Source organism: Girardinichthys multiradiatus, chromosome 19, assembly GCF_021462225.1.
Source record: "Girardinichthys multiradiatus isolate DD_20200921_A chromosome 19, DD_fGirMul_XY1, whole genome shotgun sequence".
In the NCBI taxonomy this organism is placed as follows: domain Eukaryota; kingdom Metazoa; phylum Chordata; class Actinopteri; order Cyprinodontiformes; family Goodeidae; genus Girardinichthys; species Girardinichthys multiradiatus.
Genome location: NC_061811.1, coordinates 27,800,334 through 27,820,278, shown reverse-complemented (window position 1 = coordinate 27,820,278; position 19,945 = coordinate 27,800,334). Strand labels below are relative to the sequence as shown.

At 43.7% G+C, this 19,945-nt stretch overlaps 2 protein-coding genes across 5 annotated transcripts in view; both read right to left on the bottom strand.

Moving 5' to 3' along the window:
- The window catches only part of LOC124855210 (synaptosomal-associated protein 23-like), a 35,365-nt gene extending 29,062 nt beyond the window's left edge, over positions 1-6,303 (bottom strand). The window contains exon 1 of one of the 2 annotated variants that reach the window (XM_047344877.1): positions 6,171-6,303. Coding sequence is in view for 1 of the 2 variants with exons in the window: in XM_047344876.1 (XP_047200832.1) it covers positions 5,974-5,975 (2 nt within the window). In the remaining variant the exon portion in view is untranslated. Of the gene's footprint in view, positions 1-5,973; positions 6,129-6,170 lie in introns of those variants that run through there. The other variant, XM_047344876.1, reaches the window with a different exon arrangement.
- A 3,792-nt stretch (positions 6,304-10,095) lies between these two features.
- Positions 10,096-19,945, bottom strand: part of LOC124884917 (synaptosomal-associated protein 23-like) — a 29,122-nt gene continuing 19,272 nt past the window's right edge. For 2 of the 3 annotated variants that reach the window (XM_047392968.1, XM_047392966.1), the window contains exons 5-9: positions 18,518-18,635; positions 18,127-18,171; positions 17,809-17,976; positions 11,722-11,866; positions 10,096-10,633 (exon numbers count right to left, since the gene is read on the bottom strand). In XM_047392968.1, coding sequence (XP_047248924.1) covers positions 10,571-10,633; positions 11,722-11,866; positions 17,809-17,976; positions 18,127-18,171; positions 18,518-18,635 — 539 coding nt within the window. In that variant the 3' untranslated portion in view covers positions 10,096-10,570. The remainder of the gene's footprint in view (positions 10,634-11,721; positions 11,867-17,808; positions 17,977-18,126; positions 18,172-18,517; positions 18,636-19,945) is intronic. The other variant, XM_047392967.1, reaches the window with a different exon arrangement.

Here is a 19,945-nt window from a genome sequence, read left to right as displayed (position 1 = left end):
AAGTATTATAAAGGACAAAAAAATAAATAAAATCACAAATCACAGAAATGTAAAGTTAGCTTGTTGGTTTTTATTCATCAGGGGTCAGCAACCTTTACAAACCAAAGGCTCGTTGTTTCCTTCACTCTGGCACTGACATTGAGGAAGTGGAAGAGAGGGCGATTTTCCATGTTGGACATGAACACAGCATTGCACGCACAAGAGCGTAATGACGTCAGTAGCTGCTGGTACCGTCAACAAAGCAAGGCTGACATAAAGCGTTCGAAAGTATGGCTCCACTTTCCAAAATGCGATGCAGATTACGCTCGCTGCAATATTTGTGATGTGTAGTGCAAGGCCAGCGGTGGGAATACTTCTAATCTGAGGAAGCACCTGGTGAAGCACCAGGTTTTTCTCAAGGCTGAAGAGTGCAAAACTTCCATCAGCCTCAGATCTACGGCTACAACTGCATTTGTTCGTCGTCTGCAGCCAGAAACATGTGAGAAGAAATGTTTGAAACAACTGAGATATTAATACAAACAGTTGGATGTTATGATATATATACAGTACAGACCAAAAGTTTGGACACACCTTCTCATTCAAAGAGTTTTCTTTATTTTCATGACTATGAATATTGTAGCTTCACACTGAAGGCATCAAAACTATAAATTAACACATGTGGAATTATATACTGAACAAAAAAGTGTGAAACAACTGAAAACATGTCTTATATTCTAGGTTCTTCAAAGTAGCCACCTTTTGCTTTGATTACTGCTCCGCACACTCTTGGCATTCTGTTGATGAGCTTCAAGAGGTAGTCACCTGAAATGGTTTTCCAACAGTCTTGAAGGAGTTCCCAGAGATGCTTAGCACTTGTTGGCCCTTTTGCCTTCATTCTGCGGTCCAGCTCACCCCAAACCATCTTCATTGGGTTCAGGTCTGGTGACTGTGGAGGCCAGGTCATTTGGCGCAGCACCCCATCACTCTCAAATAGCCCTTACACAGCCTGGAGGTGTGTTTGGGGTCATTGTCCTGTTGAAAAATAAATGATGGTCCAACTAAATGCAAACCGGATGGAATAGCATGTCGCTGCAAGATGCTGTGGTAGCCATGCTGGTTCAGTATGCCTTCAATTTTGAATAAATCCCAGACAGTGTCACCAGCAAAGCACCTCCACACCATCACACCTCTTCCTCCATGCTTCACGGTGGGAACCAGGCATGTAAAGTCCATCCGTTCACCTCTTCTGCGCCGCACAAAGACATGGTGGTTGGAACCAAAGATCTCAAACTTGGACTCATCAGACCAAAGCACAGATTTCCACTGGTCTAATGTCCATTCCTTGTGTTCTTTAGCCCAAACAAGTCTCTTCTGCTTGTTGCCTGTCCTCAGCAGTGGTTTCCTAGCAGCTATTTTACCATGAAGGCCTGATTCACACAGTCTCCTCTTAACAGTTGTTCTAGAGATGTGTCTGCTGCTAGAACTCTGTGTGACATTGACCTGTTCTCTAATCTGAGCTGCTGTTAACCTGCGATTTCTGAGGTTGGTGACTCGGATGAACTTATCGTCCGCAGCAGAGGTGACTCTTGGTCTTCCTTTCCTGGGGCGGTCCTCATGTGAGCCGGTTTCTTTGTAGCGCTTGATGGTTTTCACGACTGCACTTGGGGACACTTTCAAAGTTTTCCCAATTGTTCGGACTGACTGACCTTCATTTCTTAAAGTAATGATGGCCACTCGTTTTTCTTTACTTAGCTGCTTTTTTCTTGCCGTAATACAAATTCTAACAGTCTATTCAGTAGGACTATCAGCTGTGTACTGTATCCACGTCCTGGACAACACAACTGATGGTCCCAACCCCATTTATAAGGCTTGAAATCCCACTTATTAAACCTGATAGGGCACACCTGTGAAGTGAAAACCATTTCAGGTGACTACCTCTTGAAGCTCATCAACAGAATACCAAGAGTGTGTGGAGCAGTAATCAAAGCAAAAGGTGACTACTTTGAAGAACCTAGAATATAAGACATATTTTCAGTTGTTTCACATTTTTTTGTTCAGTATATAATTCCAAACTTGTTAATTCATAGTTTTGATGCCTTCAGTGTGAAGCTACAATATTCATAGTCATGAAAATAAAAACAACTCTTTGAATGAGAAGGTGTGTCCAAACTTTTGGTCTGTACTGTATATATTAAAGTTTATATATTGAGAAATAAATGTTAAATTAAAAAATTTTGAGATTTTAATATTAAATGAAGTAACATTTATCACGACGTAAACACAAAGTATCGAAAACTGGTACCGTTGAGTACCGATACCGATTTCCAGGTACCGGGCATCGGTACAAATGTGAACTGTGCCCAACTTTGTGTGTTTGGAGATATTTCACGGACAATCAGGGTTTCTTATCAAGATTATGCCATTTTTAAATAGAAGTAATTTGATCATGTCATGAATTGTCTTTTATATTATTGCGTTAACCATCATGATATACTGTAAATGCTGAAGTGACCAGCAGAGAGCTCTGCTTCCCGAACGTTTCACTGTGTGCTGGCGGTCAGCTGGATGAGCCAAGGCTGCTATATTTTTAATTCGCTAACCAAAAAAACAAATTTGGGTATTTGGAAAAGTTTATAGAGGTAATAAAAATGGACAGTCATGTGTTGGGACCCACAGCCATGAGTTACAACGTGAAAGGCCAGTACAAACTTTCCTGGAACTTTCAAAATAAATTGCATTAACCTACTTCCGGCACAGCAAGGAAACGGGGTAACTGTGGACTTCCTGTGACATCGCTGGCCAAATAAAAGCACCCCCTTTCCGATGGTCCGATGTCTTCCACTGTTCCTCTTTGTGGGACCGGGATCGGAGAGGCAGCTAATGTCTCCTTGCTGGCAAAGACAGACAAACTCTTCAATGGGATCCAAGGGTGTCATAAGATCATGCGATCATATGCACAAGATAAGTAGAAATAAATCACTGTCTGCATATCCGGTGATTTTCATTCATGAACGGGGAAATCAAGGTACAAGCATTGCTTGACTGTTGTCTCTGAGATCTGCAGAAGCGAACTGTTTCCAGAGAGTTCCCAGCACGACACCGAGTGCAGCTGTTCCCCAAGGAGGACAACAGAGGCCGCATCACCGTGGTTACGGTAACGTGCAGTGTGGTTGGCGGACACAACGAGCTATCTTTCATCCACAGCTACGGAGGTTAGCTGGAAGCTAACCATTTGTTGACTGTGGACATTTCTTCAAACTTTGTCGTCGCCCTGGACAGCTTTTCCTCAGCATGGTCAGAGGTTAGGTTTGGGCAGAACAATAATAGAAAGATTTAGATTGAAATAATCTAAACGTTTTTCATTTTATGAAGTTTGGTTTTGTTTGTGTTGAACTCAGCTATCTTAGTGCTAGCAGAATATCTGCAGCACACGTGTTCAGGTTGTGTTCTTTGTTTGTGTGTTCTAAAGTTAAGACTAACTTTATTTAAAGGGTGATTTTAACACAGAAGATTGATCATAACTCGCTGTCCGCGCTTATGCATTTTAACCCTTTTATTAACCCTGGTATTTTAAAGGTATGTGTTGATTCTGGTGCTAAGCTATCAGCTTCTTTTGTTAGCTCAACTGCTAACCGGTAAGAACACGTGTATTTAACAGAAAGGTTGTTAGTTTTCAAGCTAGTAAATAATAGTCCCTAAACAATATTTTACTAAATCTGATAACTAAGTAAACACCATTAAGCCCCATTTCTCCAGAAAGATTTGTCTCTTTTCCAAAATATTCCCTTAATAATATTTCTTTAAATATTATTTTAATACATAAAGGCAGCTAATGAGACCCTGTTGAGAATTAGTCATCCAGAAGGTTGGTTTTATTCAGCAGATCTTTCTTAAAACATTATTTTATTAAAATAATATTTGATCTAATCATGCATTGTGAATGGTTGTCTAAAGATATGCTGATTATTGCTTAAGTTAGTTCCAAGACTAACTTAACTTCACTTCCAGATTCTTCAAGATAATCCTTGGTTCTCAAACATGAATAACATTGAATGGTAATGTTGCATCACTCCTTCAGTCATGGTTCTCAATCATCTTTAATCAACTTGTTGATATTTTACATAGCCCATTAGTCTTCGTTATTCTTTAATTCTGCTTGGTAGTTTAGTTGGATTGTTTTAGCATAGTAAAGAGTTTGTTGATTGAAATATGTTTGACTTTGAGTTGACTTATTTTTGTTAATAAATTCTTGTATTTTAAGAAATTGTTTGAATTCATTCCATGTGTGTGTAGAGTTTATGCTGTTCAATAATGTCAGAGCTCATCTCACACCTTTCTATTTTTGTCCTAATACCATCGCTTTACTGGGCTGGTATTCACAGGACAACCCTTAACAGACCGAAATATTATTTGATAAAATATTAAAATATTAATATTAAATAACATTGTCAGATTCATAATCTCAACACATGACTATAGGAGCACCTTCTATCACTCTAAATAAGGTAACACCATTTTAGAGCCAAACATCTATCAAGCAGCCAACCGCAAGCTGGCAACCAGAGAAAATAGCTTGAATAATATCATCCCAATATACTTCTGTTACTCTAAAAAGATCAAAACAACCACAAAGGGTATAATTTTCTTTTCAACAACCACATTTACTTGAAAACTCTTAAATTTATCAAGTATGTGGTCTAAATTTTTACTTTTGTATATATAGTTTGTATATCAGTATCATAAATAAACATTATAGGTAACATAACCGCAATAATTATATTATTTTAGCAACAGTGAGAATAATTGTTGCTTTTCTGTTTTTATCAAATTAAATTATTTGACGCATTTGCATTTTTAGCGTAAATACAGTCTAACAATTTAAACAAATGCGTCTATCAGTTATGATATCAGCTCCAACCACAAAAACGATGTAACTGAGAAACAAATAACCATCAATATAATTTTGCCAAATTCCAATTTGTAACTATACTCTTATTTGATTATTTAACTGCAATACGTTTTCAAACCAAAGTGATGATCATGTTAAATTATGTTTATTTCAATAATGACCGCAATAAGTGTTGGTATGTTTTCCCCCTATAATCGAGGAGCCCTAGCCTTAAAAAAAAAAAGAGGTTGCACATATACCAAGCAGGGATAATAGATTTTTTTGGTAGCAACCTCATTTAATAAATTAGCAGAAACATTAAGGATATAACAAGCCTTAAAGACAAACCGACTCATGTTGAAGGTGTTCACTGCACCAACAGAAAGTGGATGAAAACAATAACCCCAACATGGAAACGCATTTCTTGTTCTTCTACCCAAACTTGTTCCTCCAGATCTTACTGATGAACAAAGTGACGTCTTTTCTTATCCCAGTCACATTGAGTTAACAACTTAGTACAAAGTATTTTTACTCTGGCTGTAATTAAATGTTTGTTGTCATAAAAGTAAAGTTTGAAATTAAACGTCCAAACCAGTCAGATTCTTTGTTTGTGCACAAAATCTTGCCTAATAAAGCCGATTCATTTAATTCTTTAAGGTTTAAACAGGGTTAACTGTTATTTGTACTATGAACACACAACGTGCTGACATATGACATCATGCTGAAAAATCCCAGCCTATACGTTTCGTTTTTCCGAGTTTACAGATGACACAGTTAGTGCCCAGGCTTGGTTTCCCCACAGATAAACAAGCTTAATGGCACCAAAAACAGGCTGGTTAGTCATGTCCACTGACACATTTACATTGAGGCAATGCACTATCCAGACACCTGATGACACCCAAGTCACATATGGATCACTTGAGAAACAGGTGACGTTTGGTTGGACGAGAAATATTAACCAAACGCATTTAAAACTGGTCTGAACCAGGGACGTCAAAACACGCCCAACACAAGAAAAGCTCAACACATAACTCCATTAAACAAACTTTTAAAGTTACAAACAATGCCTTGTAGAAAGAGAGAATAATCTATGAAAGGTCTCTTACATTGTTTAAAATGTTGTAGTTGCTCTCCTGTATCCTGGTTAGGACAAGATCCGGAGAATAAGACGGGGACTCGTCAACCTAGCTAACGTCCAGCTAGCTCGCTAGTTCCGCTTTCCTGGTAACTTTCTAACGACACCGCTCAAACTACGCCTAGGGGAAAAAATGACCAGATATTTGACAAGGTAGTCGGCACTTACTGTTAACCAGGTGAGGGAAAACTCCTCCTTCTTCACGGTATGTAAAGTTGGCGCTGGTCACTCCTGGATTCCTCCACTGGCTCCGCTCCGCCGTGTAAAAGAACGTGAAAAAATGTGGGTAGACGCGTTAGCGTCTCGTCGGAAATTCCACCACTCCTTCAACACTAACGCTTTCAGTGGTTTCAAAAGTTTGTGGTTCAATCGAAAAATATATTAAAAATATATGAAAAGTAGATACTTAATTTCTTTGTTAGTTTTTATTAAACTTTTATTACGAATTCTTTACCATGTTAGACATGTGTAACGAGTTTGTTTCCCCTTTTTTTCTCCAGTTCATGCTGAAATTATAGTTGTTCATTATTCAAACTGCAAAATACATTCAGTTTTTACGTAATGTGGTTGTCAGGTTTTTTTTTAATTACTTGTAATAAAACAATAAAAGTATACACAATGAGCACATGAACGCAGCACATGGCAGGCATGTCCTGTCATATAACTTAATAGGGCAAAAAAAGTGGCACTGCTCAATTTCCCCACATGAGTGCAGCATTTACCCTTCACCCAGGCCTCCCCTTCTACCCCATACTCCCCCCTCTCCTCCTCGGGATATTTTACATGAAAACACACCAGATATCATTTGTAGTGCTTCTGAGTGGTGCTCTGAAATCCAAGCCTCTAGCTCTGACTCTGCAGTGTAATTCCCAACTTTTTTATGCTTCAAACCACAAAAGACTTTTTCAAGGTGACTGCAAAGATTGTAATTTATAGGGGGAGGATCATATGTTTCTAAAAAATAAAAAAAAAACAAAGCTTTTCTGGAAACTTTAATTTGTCACAGAGCTGCAGCATATTCCCACAAAAACCAAAAACAATACCTGAGTGACATAAAAAACAAAATATGCATTGCAAGTGTGTTTAAGGACTGAACATTTGTTTTTATATGTTTAACAGATTGTACAATTATAGAGCAAGAGGAAGTGAATTTTCTGCACATTACATGATTTGTGCAGCAGCTCTGCATAGGCTGGTAAATCTCCACTTGGGAGCAGTAAATCTTTATTAGCCAACATTAAAGAGATACAGTCCGATTAAAAGAATGACTGCAGGCAGTCAAACAGTTCCAGAATATTCCATATTTACATCAACACTGGGATCAGAATCAGAATCAGAAAAGCTTTATTGCCAAGTACGTTTTTGGACATACAAGGAATTTGTTTTGGCGCAGTCGGTGCAATACAGTACAAATTAAACAGTATAAACATATCTAAAATATAATATAAATATATGTGCACAGTTTTAAGCGAGTGAGAGTAGATATAGAGCAGTATTGGGTGCGAGAGCAGTACAACAGTGCAGGTGATCATTGTGCAATTATGGCAGTGCAAGTAAAGCAGGAGTCCAAGCTGAGCGTTAATGTAACGCATAGAGTTACAAGTTATAAGTGTCCTGTCAGCAAAAAAGGGGGGGTGTGGGGGAAAGGGAGAATGTTTCTGGGCTTTGTTAACCAGGCTGGTGGCAGATGGGAAAACCCTAAATACAAAGACAAACACTAAAAATAAATGTAAGACAGTGGATGTTTTAATGGTAAACCCCTGCCATCTATTTTGAAATTCAGTGTTGATGTTAGACTAAATGCTTCAGGAACAAATAAATTAAGTGATTGGTATGTATGCCTTCTTATAATAGGATATTGTCATATTTACACAAAACCCTCAACTTGACCTCAGTCTGAAGCATATTCAGTAGGAAGATTTTTAATTCCAGCATGAAAAGATTTTGTTCTGATTCCCTCCAAAAGGCACATTTGGGATTTTGCTGTTTTTTTAAATAGCATTTACAGGTGCATCTCATCATCAAAAGGTTATTTTTATAATTCAAGTCAAATAGTGAAACTCATTTATACATTTAAAGTTTATTTCAGCTAATTTTGATTATTATGCCTTGTATCTAATGAATACACAGAAATCCCTTTTCACGGGCTGATCACCATGCCATGCTGCACTGATGCAGTAATTCATGCAGTTACAGTACAGGTCCTTCTCAAAAAATTAGCATATTGTGATAAAGTTAATTATTTTCCATAATGTCATGATGAAAATTTAACATTAATATATTTTAGATTCATTGCACACTAACTGAAATATTTCAGGTCTTTTATTGTCTTAATACGGATGATTTTGGCATACAGCTCATGAAAACCCAAAATTCCTATCTCACAAAATTAGCATATCATTAAAAGGGTCTCTAAACGAGCTATGAACCTAATCATCTGAATCAACGAGTTAACTCTAAACACCTGCAAAAGATTCCTGAGGCCTTTAAAACTCCCAGCCTGGTTCATCACTCAAAACCCCAATCATGGGTAAGACTGCCGACCTGACTGCTGTCCAGAAGGCCACTATTGATACCCTCAAGCAAGAGGGTAAGACACAGAAAGAAATTTCTGAACGAATAGGCTGTTCCCAGAGTGCTGTATCAAGGCAACTCAGTGGGAAGTCTGTGGGAAGGAAAAAGTGTGGCAGAAAACGCTGCACAACGAGAAGAGGTGACCGGACCCTGAGGAAGATTGTGGAGAAGGGCCGATTCCAGACCTTGGAGGACCTGCGGAAGCAGTGGACTGAGTCTGGAGTAGAAACATCCAGATCCACCGTGCACAGGTGTGTGCAGGAAATGGGCTACAGGTGCCGCATTCCCCAGACCTGGGCTACAGAGAAGCAGCACTGGACTGTTGCTCAGTGGTCCAAAGTACTTTTTTCGGATGAAAGCAAATTCTGCATGTCATTCGGAAATCAAGGTGTCAGAGTCTGGAGGAAGACTGGGGAGAAGGAAATGCCAACATGCCAGAAGTCCAGTGTAAAGTACCCACAGTCAGTGATGGTCTGGGGTGCCGTGTCAGCTGCTGGTGTTGGTCCACTGTGTTTTATCAAGGGCAGGGTCAATGCAGCTAGCTATCAGGAGATTTTGGAGCACTTCATGCTTCCATCTGCTGAAAAGCTTTATGGAGATGAAGATTTCATTTTTCAGCACGACCTGGCACCTGCTCACAGTGCCAAAACCACTGGTAAATGGTTTACTGACCATGGTATCACTGTGCTCAATTGGCCTGCCAACTCTCCTGACCTGAACCCCATAGAGAATCTGTGGGATATTGTGAAGAGAACGTTGAGAGACTCAAGACCCAACATTCTGGATGAGCTAAAGGCCGCTATCGAAGCATCCTGGGCCTCCATAAGACCTCAGCAGTGCCACAGGCTGATTGCCTCCATGCCACGCCGCATTGAAGCAGTCATTTCTGCCAAAGGATTCCTGACCAAGTATTGAGTGCATAACTGTACATGATTATTTGAAGGTTGACGGTTTTTGTATTAAAAACACTTTTCTTTTATTGGTCGGATGAAATATGCTAATTTTGTGAGATAGGAATTTTGGGTTTTCATGAGCTGTATGCCAAAATCATCTGTATTAAGACAATGAAAGACCTGAAATATTTCAGTTAGTGTGCAATGAATCTAAAATAAATGAATATTAAATTTTCATCATTACATTATAGAAAATAATTAACTTTATCACAATATGCTAATTTTTTGAGAAGGACCTGTATATGCATTTCCATATGCTGTACAGTACATGGACATACTTTACTGCTGAAATTCCTGTATTAAAAACATTTTTTATTAGACTTATGGATTTTTTAAATTCACAAATACCCCACTGTTTATTTTGAGTGTATATAAGAGTTTCACTTTTGAATGAAATTACTGAATGATATTCTATCTATAATTTCTTGGGATACACCTCTACATCTTAAATGGCAAAAACATCATGGAAACAAAGTGTTAAAAACAGACAAAGTTATTTCTGCTTGCCAGATAATTAAATAGGGATATCAGATCAAAACAATACGCCACACAATGAACTTCAATGCTGGGATTTGAGCATCTAATTTTAATTAAGTTGATGTTTTCATTTTAGATTTTGTTAATTACAGCTTATCAGTGTGGATCAGTGACCTCGGTTATTCATATCATAACAGCAAATCTGAGGACGAAAATGGTAGGGAAGCCAGCTGACCTGTGCATCTTCCCTCACTGTGAATGTTATTTAGACGCTGCCACGGGCCTGGTGGATGTTTGGTGTCAAACAGCAGTGATGTGGAGTCGGTTACGTCCTCTTTAGTCCTGTTTCTGATTCCCACACTGCTTCAGACAGTCCAACATGGCTATTTACAATGCGTAGTAGATGGTGTCAAAGGCACACTGCTGGCAAAATGTCTTCATGATCCAATTTGTTCTTATTTTATCTCAGAGTGTGTGTCTGACTGTGCAGACGTAGACAATGTGCATGTATGAAGCAGAAAAGACTCAAAGTGGATGTATGGGACTAGCAGGAGGAATCCTCGTCTATTTGACGAGCTTGTTGGCTCTCTTGTTTGCTTCATCGACGCGCAGTTTGTTCATGTCCGCCTGAATGAAATAAGCATTGGGTTAAAAAGGAACAAACTGTCTTGTTATAGATGCAAAAACTAGAGATGTATCAATAAAGATCTGCTAATTAATCCCCTTGATCAGCAGGTGAATACCAAAAAAACAGATTTTATTTCTCTCCTACTTATTGAATGCACTAAAACCTAAACTAAAAAATCCCACTCTTTCCAGTCTATATAAGATTTAGGAAATATGCTTAGATCCATAAATCAGGATAATATTGCAAATGCTTTATTTTCTGCTGGATTTGTTACTACTACAGCCATCAAAGAACCTGCAGGACGCTTGTGTTGTAGTTGTTAGAAAATGAAGAACAAAATCAGTAAAAAAAAACTGAATCCGTGGTCAGAGCCAAAGAAATCTGAAAATCTGTATCAGCCGGGAAAATCCTGAATGGTGGATCTCCAACAAAATCTTTTGTAATATCCACTGAAGAGGTTTTACTGCACAAGTGTGAATATTTTCACATCAAGTCCTGCAATGTCTGCAAAATGCAAGCAAGCTCTGGGAAACTAAGATCACCAACAAGGGAGCGTTAGATGGGAACAATGTACAAACTGCTAAACTGAAAAATTCTAATAGCAAATGTGCTATAAGGAAATACAGCAGTATTATTTGCAATTAAATTAAGATTTCCATGTTTTTAAAAACGTCCAGTGCCAAAAAAAATAAAAAACACTCAAGATTGTTCAGCATTTTTAAATTTTCATCCTTGGGACTCGCCACATTATCAGAGGTTTGGTGTTTTGCTGCTGGCTTTGGTATGACCACTTAAGAAGATCCAGACACAGGCTGAAGCCCCTTCAGTGCCGATGTCTTGGCTCTGGCTGGTATCCCAAATTAATGAATGATTCTTGTGCCTGTCCTTAGATTCTGACCAGACTCCACGACCCCGGAGCTGTTAGGCACTGGAATGAAGCTTCAAACACAGTGTCTCAAAACACACATGGATTTCCCCAATTTGGTCTCTGTTGTATTTCATCAATATTTCTAGAAAAGGACTAGAAACGGCAAAATTGACCAGATCTTACATGGAAAAAGACACCATTATCTGCCTTCAGACTCACCTTTTTAGTGATGTCATCAATATGTTGGTTCTGTTTGTCAATCTCGCTGCCCATATTCACAGCCATGTCGTTCAGGTTACCAATGATGCTGCCAACTGCCTGAAGGTTATCCTCCATTTCATCCTCCCTTGCATCATTAGTTACCCTGAAAAACACAGTAACTATAACGTTTGTTCCTGCCTTGCAAAGGTTTTCACTGCTTTACCCATTTCAAATTTTGTCACATTGCCACTAGAATCTTTAATGTATTTTAACATTTTCTTTAAATGTGATGTGCATTTGCATGCGACCCCCTAGAGTCAACCAAGCAATCCTCCTTTTTGCTGCAGTCCTTTCGGAGTAAGTCTCAAGTATTCTGCAGCCTCTAACGTGTCTTCTTGCAGGATTATCCATTTTAATCATTAGCTTCCCAGTTCCTGCCAAAGAAAAGCGTCCTCACATCGTGATGCTCCTGCCACCAGGTTCCATTATGGAGGTGGTGTGTTTAGGGTCTCATCTGACCAAAGCAGCTTCATTCATGTTTGTCGTGTCCCCTGCATGGCTTGTGGCAAACTGCTAATGGGGCTTCTTAAGGCTTTCATTCAGCAACTAAGCTTGCATGTATAACAAGCTTAAATCGTACACATAGGTGGACTCTATTTACTGATTAGGTGACTTCTGAATGCTGCTGCTGTCAGTGAAATTTATTTAGGTTAATCACAGTAGAGAGCGGTGAATATAAACGCATGTCACACTACAGATTTGTGGTTGAAAAAATGAACACAACATTATATTGCCAGTGAACAGAAAAAACAATCATTTACAATTGGTTTCTGATTTCTGTTTTGACAAAACTTTAGGTTAAGGATTTAACCCCGGTTCTCTGAAACATGAGTGAGGTATCTCACTATGGGATATTTCTGCTCCCGTATTGCCAGATAAGCTCACTCGAAGACCAACAGATTGCATCTTGCATTCATGGCAATGTGGAACCCACACCCAGAACCGTGTGAGCCAGTGTGGGCCTGGTGACATCCAGTTTATAGAACCTAGTGAAGGTGTGAGGGGTCGCCCAGTTGGCAGCCTCACATATTTCCTCCACAGGTATACCCTGGAACAGTGCCCAGGATGATGCCACACCACAAGTGGAATGAGCCCGCAGACCTGCAGGGGGTGCAAGGCCTCTGCTCTCATAAGCCATAATAATAGCTGCTCTGATTTACGAAAATCTGCTGTTTTTTTCACATATAACTGCAGAGCTCGTACTGGGCAGAGCGTATGCAGTCGTTCATGCTCCCGAGAGGAGAATGGTGGTGGGTAGAAAGCCATTAATTCAAGGGCACGGCATGGCAGAGCCGTAGCAACCTTAGGTATAAAGGCAGGATTAGGTTTCAGTAAAACCCTTGACTCACCCAGAAACTGCGGACGGGTTAACTGAGAGTGCTCGAATGTCACTCACACGCTTAGCAGAAACCAGAGCAATCAATAAGGCCGTTTGAAAGGAAAGCACTTTGAGCTCAACCTGCTGCAACGGTTCGAACGGTGCACGTGACAACGCATCGAGTACCATAGGTAAATCCCATGAAGGAATGAGGCTCCTCGACACTGGACGGAGCCGTCGTGCACCTTTCATGAATTGACACACCAGGGGGTGCTGCCCCACTGTTTTGTCACCAAAGCCAACGTGACAGGCTGAAATAGCAGCCAGGTACACCTTCACAGTGGAAAAAGCCAAGCCTTTATCCAACAGTGCCTGCAGAAAAGTTAAAACGTCCGACACAGGGCTTTGCATTACGCTCACCATAGGTTTTGCGCACCAACCCACGAATGCCTGCCATTTACCCTCATACACGTTACGCGTGGAAACGGCCCTTGCATTTTGAATTGTGTCAATAATGTTCTGGGGAAGCCCACTGGCAGCCAGATTTAACCCCTCACAGGCCAGGCCCATAGGGCCATGCGCTCTGGATGCGGATTAAATATTTCTCCGCGTGCCTGCGTCAGGAGATCTCTGCGGAGGGGAAGCCGCCATGGCTCGCCGTGTAGCATCTGAAAAATCTCCGCTAGCCAATGTTTCCCTGGCCAGCGGGGAGCTATCAGAATGAGTGAGTGTTTTCCCTCTCGCACCCTGGCGAGAGTAGGAATGATCAGTTCCAGCGGGGGAAAGGCGGCCATTTGTGCGCTAGAGCATCCAGTCCAAGCGGAGCTTGTTGCTCTGTCAGTGAGAAAAACATCGGACACTGAGCATTTTCCCCTGATGCGAAGAGGTCGACCTCCGCTCGGCCGTACCTCCTCCATATCTGGGACATCACCTCGCTGTGGAGTTTCCACTCTTTGTAGCGGAGATTGCCCCTTGACAGCAGATCCGCGCCTCTGTTCATTACCCCTGGCACGTGAGTCGCTCTTAGCGACAGCAAGTGTGAGCTGGTCCAGATTATCAGTCTGTATGCCAGCTCGTGTAAATGACGTGAGTGCAGACCCCCCTGTCTGTTGATGTAAGCAACCACTGTTGTGTTGTCCGTTCTGACCAAAACATGGTGCCCTTTGATAAAGGGCAGAAAGTGTCTCAGTCCCAGCATCACGGCCAGGAGTTCCAGACAATTTATGTGAGCTGTCTGTGTTTGTGGACTCCAAACACCGTTTACCATCATCCCCTTGTGAGTGGCTCCCCAGCCTGTCAGCGAGGCATCTGTGGTAATTACCTTCCTCGTCAGGATGGTTCCCATGGTAACGCCGGTGTTGAGAAAACCGGGACGCTTCCACGGGCTCAGCGCACCAGGACGCTGCAGTGAGCATGGCGTGTGGGGCTCAAGCTGAGTGACGCCACCCACCTTTGAAACAGGCGCATGTGTAGACGGCCGAGTGTGATGACCGCCAGCGCAGACGACATCAGACCGAGCAGTCTGAGGCATAACCTGAATTTCACCTGTGTGCCTCTGCGAAAGAGTGCCAGACAAGCCTGAAAGGCTTTTACTCGTTCCGCTGAGAGGCGCGCTCTGAACTCGACTGAATTCAGGGACAGGCCAATGAAGGTGATTGTTTGTACTGGGGTTAAAATGCTCTTTTCCCAGTTTATTGTGAATCCCAGGGCTGTCAGATGTAAAGTAAGCATCTCGGCATGCGTCCTGAGCTCCTCTAAAGACTGAGCTGCAATCAGCCAATCGTCTATATACGTCGCCAGACGCATCCCCCTTTCCCTCAGAGGCGCGATGGCTGACTCGGTGCATTTCATGAACACACGTGGGCTCAGTGAGAGGCCAAAAGGAAGTACCAGGTACTCGTATATCTTTCCCTGAAACGCAAATCTGAGGTATTTTCTGTGAGGGGGGGTATATAGGGATATGGAAATATGCGTCTTTCAAGTCTATGGAGACAAACCAGTCTCCTTGACGCACAAACTTTATCAGAGCTGCGTGTGTTAGCATCCTGAACGAATACCGTCTCAGATATGTGTTCAGAGCCCGCAGATCCAATATCGGTCGCAGACCCCCGCCCCTTTTCGGCACGAGAAAGTATCTGCAGTATAACCCGTCTCTGCTTTGCTCCTGCGGTACCAGCCGGACAGCTCTTTTGTGCTGCAGGGAAATTATTTCCTCTTGCAGGACGCGAGCGGACTCTCCCCGGGCGTATGACTGTATTATGCCCTTGAAACGGGGTGGGGCTGTCACAAATTGGAGCCTGTATCCCTTGGATACAGTCTTTATCACCCAATCTGACGCTCCACACGCTCGCCACAGCTGAGTCTTGTTTGCCAGTGGACCTAAAGGTGCTTCCGTGTAAACACTGCGCAACACCGGCTGAGGGATCTGCTGTTCCGCTACAACTGCCAGCTGCGCTCGTCCCAGGTCTGCTTCTTCCACAGAAAAAACAGCCTGCTGTGTTAGAGGTAGAGTGAGAGCTCCCCCTTGAGGCCTCATGTGCAGCTGTGGCTAGGGTGGAGCAGGTGCTTTCTGGCCACAGCTGCGGCTCCACTGAGCTCTCGGTGGCTTTGATCCTCCTCCGCTTCGGTCGGCTCTGAACGATGAGCTCCAACGTCGGCTCTGCAGGCCGTTTGAGTTGCCTTGAACGTGGCGTTCTGAACTCGAACTGGGACAGGACGTGTCCTGGTAGGGGGGGTGCAGGTGTCTGGCAGATCCTGCTCTCCCACCCCAAAAACGGCTCCCTAGGTAGCGCGCTTCTTTTTCTTTGCGCTCACAGTAGCGGAAGGGGTTGCTTGGTTTCCCGGCGTCGTCAGGGGAGCATATGGCTTCCTTCCCCAAGCACCTTTGAGCTCGGTTTGTTTCCCACGGTCCGCTGACTGCAGCTGAGGCTGGCGTTTGGGGATGCGGTAGGCCGGTCGAGCCGCCGCTTGAGCGAACGGCACACGGGGTGCTGGAGGGGGAGGAGACTGCGCTTTCCTGGGCAGACACAGCTTTAGCGCTTCACCTTCTCTCTTCTTTTCCTCACAGCATTTTTGCATGGCTGCCACAGTGGGTCCGAATAAGCTCTTCGGGTCCACGGGGGTGTCCAGGAGATGGTTCTTCTCTCTTTGAGACAGGCTAGAGAGGTTCAGCCATCTAGCTCTCTCCTGAGGGACCATCAGGGCCATGGCTCTCCCGGATGTTTGGACAGCGCTTCTGCGGAGACGCACGCAGGCATAGGTCTGTCACCATGCACAACTCGTCCCACAAATCGGCCATCGGTGTGCCAGTCATCTGCTCCTGTAATTCCGCTTGGTAAGCGAGGAGAAGAGATGAAGCGTTTAAGGCCTTGTAGCTTTTCTCATTCAGAACGGACTGAAAAGAATCAGCTTTGAAGGGAAGGGTGGGTCCTGCCGCTGTCATGGCTGACTTCTGCGATGGGTGCAGGTGAGATGCCAACAGAGGTTCTACGGGAGGCAGATGTGAAAAACCGCCGGCCTCCATGCCCGTCCAGTCCAGCGCCGACCCTCCCAGGGCAGGGTTCTTGGCAGTGAGAGGATTGCTCCAGGACCGGGTTGCTTCCTCGAGGCACTCGGGAAAGACCGGCAACAGCTGTCTGCTGGAAGATTTGGCTCTCGGATGTGGTAGTTTCGGTGAGGGTTTCCGGCCACTCGATGCCCAGCTTCTTTGCTGCCCTTCTGCAGAAATCATGCAGGTCCGTTGCAGTCGGGTTTGGGGAACTGCAGCGGCTGGTGTCATCCGTCACCGAGGGCTTTGCCACCGACTGGATGGCATAAGGCCCGCAGTCCAGCTCGTCGTCGTCAGACCCGAGACTGATGGACTCCACTTCAGATTCGGACTCGGCATTAGCAAGAGTGCTGAAAACTGGAAGTGCGGCCTCGTTTTCCTCTGGGTCAGTCAGTGGCACGACAGAGTCGAGCTGATCACCCCAACTGGCTCCAGCCAAAGTGGGCTCTCTCTCATCAGTACCAGGAAGCTCCGGTGGCAGGGGATTGGCTACCCCCATCATAGGATCAACCTCTGACAGGCTAGCTTGGCGTGCTAGCCTGCGCCGACGAGACTTAAGGGTGAGCCGTGCACAGTGCTCGCAGCTCGCCTGTGACGCCAACGCGTCCTGGGCATGTTGCAGCCCCAGACACGAAGCGCAGACAGAGTGGGTATCTGCCCCAGCTATGAGATTGCCACATGTGCAGGTTCTAGATGGTGGTTTGACTCTGTTCATGGTGAGAACGAGTGCAAGTTACACAACTTCTTAAGCTCCGTTAAGGTTGCAGCTAGTTTGGTGACCAGTTGCAGCGCTGCTGTTTGGCGACAGACCAGCGTTGAAAGGGACTCAGAACAGTCGAGCACAGTTATTGAGAAGCGCTCGGCGACCGAGTCGTTAGCTCGCTCTGTGAACAGTTAAGCTAGCTCAAGTTACTGTAATGACCGTCTGAGAGGTGCTTCTGGGAGCGAGAAGAGGTGTTAGACTGAAGATCACCTACGTGACGTCGACTTTTATACTGGGAGGAAGTCCCTCCCATGGGAGCGGACGTCACTTCCGCCTGCCAGTCAAGACTGGCGTAATGTAATAGAGCTTCTGGGGGACAGGCGCTGGAGGCGTGTCCCATAGTGAGATACCGAAACAAATGTTGAAAGAGAACCAAAGTGAATAAAGAGTTAAAAATAGGAATGATCAGAGCCTCACTTTTTGATGTATGGGCCGGATGATGGTGGGGCGTTCGTCTGGGTGGTTTGGCCGTTGCGAACACCTGAAGGCTGCTTGGAGACGGCTTTTGAGTCTTTGCCGTCACCTTGCCCCTCGCTGGTGCCCCACGTGCGTTTGTAGCGTGAGTCATTCTCGATGGATGACACCCTGGAAATAAAACCCCCCAAAAAAACAAACAGAAAACTTAAATTATGTTTCCTTAAACACACCAAGCTGACATAGCTCATTCTAAGCAGGTTCAATGGTCAACTGCTGAAGATATGGATCAATAAAGCTTCAAGGTAAAACGTTCCCTACCTGATGTCTTGATAATCAAAGTATCTTCTTTCCCAAAGCGAAAGCATTTCAGAAAGATTTGGTCCGTGTTTAGAATCAAATGCACAACGATTTTCAAACAATACGCAGCCATTACTTCACTACAAACGCATATTTGCCAAGTAGATTTATTAGTACTCTATTATCAACATTTGTAACATTGCACCCCAGATGTGTGCAAAGCTATCAACAGAGATAGTTCTGTAGCTATGCTGTTCTATTACACCTCATTTATGACCAACTATATTCATAACTGCGGGAACACTACAAAATGAGGCATCATGGGGTTAAACAGGAAGTAGTTGCTGTTCTAAACAAAGTGTGAGACGAACAGTAAAGTGGAGGACTGCACCACTAGGAGCGGACCGGTTACCTGTCACAAGGACAGACACAGAGGCCGCAGCACTTAGACAGGTCGGTCAGGTTTTTCTCAGCCTCTCTCATGTCTTGGTTGATCTGGTCCATATCTCGGTCCACATTCTTCACTTGCTCTAAATAAGAACATCACAATGTTATTTTTTAGGTCATTTAAATAAACTCTCTTCATCATCACCTTAAGAAAAACAAATATAAGTGAAGATTCTGTTAAACTCATAAATATATTTAGGGTGGAGCAGAAAGTATGACAAATTAAAAAAATATATACCAGTTTAAAACATTTTCTCTTTACACTAAACTTAAAAGAGCCACTTAAAAGTTTACATTGACCCACTATGGACATGGATGTCAATTATAGATCGTTATAGATTCATCTCTTAAAGGAGGGTGGAAGGAATTTGCAAAACAAGGATTGGATAGAAAGTTTTGAATGTACTGTGGATAATCTATTATGGCATACATAAAAAACAAAATATAAACATACGTCCCCGTAATGTGTGTTCATATGTCTCCGAGCAAAAGGATTGTCTATAACGAACACCATGTTCAAACATAAGGGTGTCCATCAGTGCACTTGGCACCAGAACACCTAAGCAGGAGGTCGATGATCGACTTTGTTGTCGTATCATCAGACCTTCGGCCGCATGTTTTGGATCCGCTGGAGGAGGAGAAAGCCGGACAGACTTGGCAGGCCCAAGCGCATAGTGAGGGTCTGCTGGGAACGCCTGGCGGAGCCCTCGGCCACCTCCCACCTCCGGGAGAGCTTCGACCAGATCCCGGGGGATGTTGGAGACATAGAGTCCGAGTGGACCATGTTCTCCACATCTATTGTCGATGCTGCTGCCCGTAGCTGCGGCCGTAAGGTCTGCGGTGCCTGTCGCGGCGGCAATCCCAGATCCCAGTGGTGGACACCGGCAGTAAGGGATGCTGTGAAGTTGAAGAAGGAGTCCTATCGGCTGTGGTTGGCTTGTGGGACTCCTGAGGCGGCTGACGGGTACTGTGAGGCCAAGCGTGCTGCGGCCCGGACGGTGGCAGAGGCAAAAACTCGGGCCTGGGAGGAGTTCGGTGAGGCCATGGAGAAGGACTACCGGTTGGCCTCGAAGCGATTCTGGCAAACCGACCGGCGCCTCAGGAGGGGGAAGCAGTGCTTCGCCAACACTGTTTATAGTGGGGGCGGGAGACTGCTGACCTCGACTGAGGACATTATCGGGCGGTGGAAGGAGTACTTCGAGGATCTCCTCAATCCTTCCATCACGCATTCCGTGGTGGAAACAGAGGCTGCGGACTCGGGGTTGGACTCTTTCATCACCCAAGCTGAAGTCACCAAGGTGGTTAAAAAGCTCCGTGGTGGCAGGGCTTCGGGGGTGGATGAGATCCGCCCTGAGTACCTCAAGTCTCTGGATGTTGTAGGGCTGTCATGGTT